Source organism: Vespula pensylvanica, chromosome 13 (genome assembly GCF_014466175.1).
Source record: "Vespula pensylvanica isolate Volc-1 chromosome 13, ASM1446617v1, whole genome shotgun sequence".
Taxonomy (NCBI): domain Eukaryota; kingdom Metazoa; phylum Arthropoda; class Insecta; order Hymenoptera; family Vespidae; genus Vespula; species Vespula pensylvanica.
Window position 1 is genome coordinate 2,609,368 of NC_057697.1, and position 6,008 is coordinate 2,615,375.

General features: G+C 29.3%; 2 protein-coding genes across 3 annotated transcripts in view; one reads left to right on the top strand and one right to left on the bottom strand.

Annotated features, from left to right (window-relative positions):
* The first annotated feature begins 1,204 nt into the window (after window positions 1-1,204).
* LOC122633823 (RWD domain-containing protein 1) lies at window positions 1,205-2,719 on the top strand. The gene is made up of 4 exons (XM_043822222.1): window positions 1,205-1,387; window positions 1,568-1,917; window positions 1,992-2,178; window positions 2,246-2,719. The coding sequence occupies exons 1-4, from the start codon at window positions 1,318-1,320 to the stop codon at window positions 2,359-2,361; spliced, it is 723 nt and encodes a 240-aa protein (XP_043678157.1). The 5' UTR covers window positions 1,205-1,317; the 3' UTR covers window positions 2,362-2,719.
* A 953-nt stretch (window positions 2,720-3,672) lies between these two features.
* The window catches only part of LOC122633819 (NADP-dependent malic enzyme), a 12,187-nt gene continuing 9,851 nt past the window's right edge, over window positions 3,673-6,008 (bottom strand). For both annotated transcript variants that reach the window (XM_043822210.1, XM_043822211.1), the window contains one exon: window positions 3,673-4,052. Coding sequence is in view for 1 of the 2 variants with exons in the window: in XM_043822211.1 (XP_043678146.1) it covers window positions 4,046-4,052 (7 nt within the window). In the remaining variant the exon portion in view is untranslated. The remainder of the gene's footprint in view (window positions 4,053-6,008) is intronic.

A 6,008-nucleotide genomic window follows, 5' to 3' on the forward strand; every position in this document is an offset into this window, starting at 1 on the left:
CCACCACCAGCATCGCTACCACCACCTCCACCGCCTCCGCCTCTGCTTCTGCCTCCACCACTACTACTAATGTACTACTAATACATATCAACGAAAGCTACGATGTCGATTACGACTACGACGACGACGACTACGACAAATACGATAACGACGACGACTACGACAACTACGACAACTACGACGACTACGACGAGTACGACGAGTACGACGAGTACGACGACTACGACGATGTGTCGTGTTCTACTGCCGTGTATTGATTGCCAGCAGCGCGAAACGTAGTCTCAACGGTACCTAGCCATACTAAATTCCCAGCTTTGAACTGTTCCTGACTTGAACTGATCTCGACGCTCCTGACGCCACTCTCCTGATATATCGCAAAATATATTTAACACGTTCGCATCCTATATACACATATACGTATACGTATGCATGCACGCACGCGCACGCACTTTTACACGTACGCTTTTATTATGTTTAAAAAATTCGTTCAACCTGTTTACATTTTTTAATCGACGATCTTTATCTTATTCATCGGGTACTGTTCCATCAATGGAATTCCACGATAAAAATAACTCCCAGCTAGCTTGATATACGTGTTCCGAAATACTTTTCGAATTATGCTTCAACATTTTCTTTCGGATTGTTTTATGTCTTCCACGTGTGTTTTTGCACGGGAAACGTCTAATAATATACTGCGAGATGTCTCTAATATTGTGATCAACTTTTGACAACGGAGATCGTGTTGAAGCTTACGATGTCCTTGAAACGACTGAACTTTTCCGAAGAATAAAGCTCGAATATATTTATTCTATTATGTAACATTTCTTTTATCTCTCTCTTTCATTTCATATATATACATACATACACTCACACACATACACACACACACATATATGTGTGTCTGTGTCCCATAATATACGTAGTCTGTATGAATTACGCCAGTATATGTAAAACGTAAACATGATTAAATATAATGTTAATAGATATTTCTATATGGATATAATGTTCGAAGGCATTTAAATCACGTGGTATAATAAATGTCATTCATATTTGACCGCTTTTACCGCGCGATTTCTATTTTACTACTTTACCTACATGGAGTCGTAAGCTCATTCATAAATTCGAACAGAGATCTAGTGTATCGTAGTATTTTGAATTTTAATTGTCACCCGATAGATGTCATCTTAATATATGTCGTGTAGTAGCTCACGCGGTAAATACTAGGAGCGTGTAACATGCTATTATATTATTTGTGCTTACGAGTCAGTTACATGATAGCTTCAATTTTGAAAAATTCATTCTTTGTGAAAGAACACAATGGATTATAAAGAGGAACAACGAAATGAAATTGAGGCTTTGGAATCGATTTACTGTGGAGAATTGGAAAGTATGAGAATTTATATTTCCTTTGTAATAACCAATAATTTTGTTTTCCATTAAAATGATTATTTTTAGTAATCAAACTATTCTGTATTTTATATCGTATTTTATATTATAACTTCAATTAAACTGTATTATTTATAATATAAAATTAATATATTGACTTTATATATTTTTTCCTCTTTAGTCTTAAGTATAAAACCATTCTATTCGTTTGCTATACCAATCAAGACAGAGGAATATGAAGCTGAAACAGATAATGGACTGAGCTGTAGATTAGAATTTACTTATACTTCAAAATACCCAGACGAACCCCTTGTGGTGTCTATTCAAGATCCAGAGAATTTTGAGAAAGGTAGCGGGGAGAAATTGAAAGAACATTTGGTCGAACAAATGAACGAAAATCTAGGAATGGTAATGGTCTTTACATTAGTTAGCGCAGCACAGGAATGGATGAATGTACAATGGGATAAAATCAAATTGCACAGAGAAGAGTCAGCTGCTTTGAAATTAAAAGAAGAGGAAGAAGCTGAAAGAGTAAGCTAGGAAACATATGAGATGATTATAATATTCATCTTTTATCTAAAAGATATTATCTTTTATTTCAACAGAAAAGATTTGAAGGAACTAGAGTTACCGTAGAAACCTTTCTGAGTTGGAAGGAAAAATTTGACGAAGAAATGGGATATACCAAGAGAAGAGAAATGGCAGATCGAGAGGGAAAAAAATTAACTGGAAAAGAATTATTTATGACTGATAAAACTTTAGATCAATCAGACCTCAAATTCTTAGACGATGGTAAACATTTTTTTGTTTCTTAATAAAACAATATCGAATATTTTTATGATATATTCTTTTATATCAGTGGATGCAGTGAAGGTAGATGAAAGCTTATTTCAAAATTTGGATGATCTTGATTTGGAAGACGACGACGACGACGATCCCGATTTTGATCCTAACTCTTCTTATGAGAGTGCCTAAAGAAATCTAAACTCATTACTATTTATTAAGTGCTTATTGTCTTTTAAATGACCATCGAGAAGTTCGTACGACTTACTAAATGTTCGAACTTAAAATTAAAACATTAATATAATCGATATTTAATGAATTTTAAAAATTAAGTATCAAACTGAAGATATATGTTTAAGATAAATTTTTTCTAAAATGGTCGGTGCTGTTCTCGTAATATATTCGACGGTTAATATAAGGAAGAATTATTGTAATTAACGATTAATATGAGAGAAAGACGGTTTGTCGAATGATCGAAATAATTTTTATAAGTATGTAAATAGACACTTTTGTTCATAAAATAGATCACGTAAAAGTTTTGTTTAGTAAATATTCGTTTATTTCATTTTTGAGATCCTATTCCTTAGCTTTCCTGTATTAGAGGTATTTTAGGTATACGATCGAAGACATCATCATATCGATACAAGGACTAACATTTAGGATATAACATTTATTTATAACGTCGAAACAAATAGTTTACGATCTTAATGAGCAAAATGTTGTTCTTAAGTTTCTTCTTATTCTCCTTCTTCTTCGTCCTTCTTCTTCTTTTTCTTGTTCATATAATTTCTTATAAGAAATATTTGAATACGCAATACGAAAGATCAAATCGAAGGAACGAATCTTTCCTTACTTTCGAAAAGTGGCAGTAATTTAAGTCTATTCGATGTTCAATCGATCAATTTGTCTATTTTCCTTCTTTTCCTTTTTTTTCTTTTTTCTCATTTTCACATATTACGTAGGAACCCTTTGACAAAATGTCTAGCTTATGAATGAATCATATATTGACATTTTTTGCATTCGCTTTTTTTTTAGAATAAAAAGCTGCACATTGAAAATGCTGTACAAAAAATACTGTTATTACAATATTTTGTAAAGTACAATGATCCTCCTGAGATTTTACTATATTGAAGAAGAAAAAAAAAGAAAAAAAAGAAGAAAAGAGATACAACTAATGCGACATCATACATTGAATAATTAATGAGATATATGCAATATTTTTTTTTCACACGACGAACATTGAATACTCGATTTAAATATTTTCCATTATTATTTTTAATTTCGATAATACCTTCGATTAAAAAAGTGCATTTTGTTTTTTTACGTTTGACCGAACGATATTAATTTTTGTTAAATATTGCAAGCTCTGATTAAAAAGTTTAATATTTTAAATAATATTATTTTTTTTGTAATAGTAAATAAAATAAATAACTACAGTATATTGTTACATAAGTAAGGTAGTAGTGGTAATAGTGTATGTATGTATGTATGTATGTATGTGTGTGTGTGTATGTGTATATATATATATATATATATATATATATATATCATTTGGTGAAAAGTAAAATCATTTTTCTTTCATACAAACATTTTAATTATTATAATTAAATACTGTTCGGTCTGACCATCCTCAACCCTTAACTATTGTAATAATCACCCGTATTGACATTTATGAAACTTTAATTACTGTAATATTTTTTTTTCTTTTATTATTACTATCGTCACGCTAGTTATTTATTCAATCTCGTAATATATGCGTTAAGGGCTAAGAGAACGATCGTACTTTTCAGTCCGTTAAAATAAATTTTGGACGAGTGTATGTGTGTATATATATTTTGTTTCACAGACGTTGTCTTGTTAAACACTCGCCAACACGTCATAATCTGTTGGGAGAAGAACACGGTTAGTCATAATTAAAATGACATTATACAAAAAATGTTTACTTTTATTTTTCTAAACGCCTAGCCAAGCAATATATATATATTTATTTATTTATTGTATGCACGTATGTAAGAAATTTTTTTTTACATGATTTCTGATTATTGTTTATTTTACTTTATTTTATTTTCTTCACAAACAATTCGTCAAAAAATATTATCGACATGGCTAAACCTTGAGAATTCAAAAGATTGGGGAAGCCCTGACAAATGTTTTGCATTCACATAATATCGAAAATAACGATAAATAATCTCACTGGTAATAAAAAAGAATTCTCACAAAATAGTTAATCATTAATAAATGTCCAAACCAGAATTATAACGACAAGCACAATTTACGTATTACGTGTATCATTTATAGAAAGTTTTGTGATATCATAGACATTGTTAACAGCAACACATGCGACATTCAAGGTAATAATTCCTACTGTTAAATATGTACGTTTACACGAGAGAAGAAAATAGTATATATCATTAATATCGATAAGGAAATTTCGGGAGTAATAGCCACGCAAAAATAAAATTCTATCTTCGAAAAAAAAAGAAAATACATAAATTAAATAAATTATCGTGTTCGATCTTAAAGAAGAAGAAATAAATTAAATATAAAAATTGCTATAGCATGATCCCTAATATTCTAATATTAATAACGAAGACCTTGAAAGATTTAAGAAAATGTTAAAGCATATTCCACTTTTCTCAACGAAAAATAAAATGAGAAAATGCCTTTTCTTAAATAAAAAAGAAATAAAAGAAAAAGCGAAAGAATCAATTAATGATAGTGTCTTTTAAAAATCGAAATCTAGATCATTTCCTTTTATTTCTTTCTCATAAGAATTTCTCCATTCCGTGTAAATTACCTTTTATATTACATACATACATATATGTACAGCTTTTGTTCGGCTAGAGATTTTGGATAGAAAAGAAAAGAAAAAGGATATATAATGATAATAATAATAATAATAATAATAATAATAATAATAATAATAACAATAATAATATTAATAATAATAAAAGAAGGAAGATAAAAGAATAGAAACAGAGAATAGAAACGAAAAAATGGAAAGAAAAAAAGAAAATAAATAAAACAAAAAATATACATCCATACCAAATATCGCAAAAAAAGAAATGCATCAGCGCTAAAGCGTGCACTTAGTCGTAATTACTTATCTTTAAAATCCGGGATCCTTGTTGGGTTAGAAGGATTAGTTTCTTTTTAAATCAAGGATGAAAGGATTTATTTTCTGGATGGAATATGTATATCTTGTTGAATATTTATAATTTTTCCTTAATTACGATATTTGTTTCCAAACAATATAAAATCACTGATGATCGATCTAAATTCAAAATGAAAATTAAATTTCTTAAATCAAATATTAATACGAAGAAGAACAAATTGGAAATAAATTCTCAATGATAATTTTCTTTTTTCTTTTCTTTTTTCTTTTTCTCTACAAAACAAAATTTACGATGTATTTTAATCGATCGATTAGTCTCTTATCCTACGTCGAATAAATTAATTCATTTTTCTATATATATTATATGTATATATGTTGTATACCATATTATAAAATTAATTGAAATTTTGATTATCGAATTTGTAAGACGTAATTCTAGTATGTACAAACACGCGGTCCATGTACTTTCTTGAATTACTTTCAATCAGTTTAAAAAATAAAAAGAAATAATTTGTAATACCGAATGATTCGATCTCTTTTTTCTTTATTCTTTTTATTCTTTTTTTTTTTTTTTTTTTAATACTGTCAATGGGACGAAGGAGAATATAAAGGATGTTAGAACGCACTACGACACCCGTTATATGGTTTTGTTAATATTTGTTCCTTGAAGGAACATTAACGCGTCTCTCTGTCTCTGTCTCTCTCTCTCTCTCTCTCACTCTCT

Bases quoted from the DNA above. Each gene is read 5' to 3' on its own strand.
- LOC122633823 (XM_043822222.1), top strand. From the start codon at position 1,318: ATGGATTATAAAGAGGAACAACGAAATGAAATTGAGGCTTTGGAATCG. The intron at 1,388-1,567 runs GTATGAGAATTT...TTTCCTCTTTAG, and splicing joins TTACTGTGGAGAATTGGAAA to TCTTAAGTATAAAACCATTC. The intron at 1,918-1,991 runs GTAAGCTAGGAA...TTATTTCAACAG, and splicing joins AAGAGGAAGAAGCTGAAAGA to AAAAGATTTGAAGGAACTAG.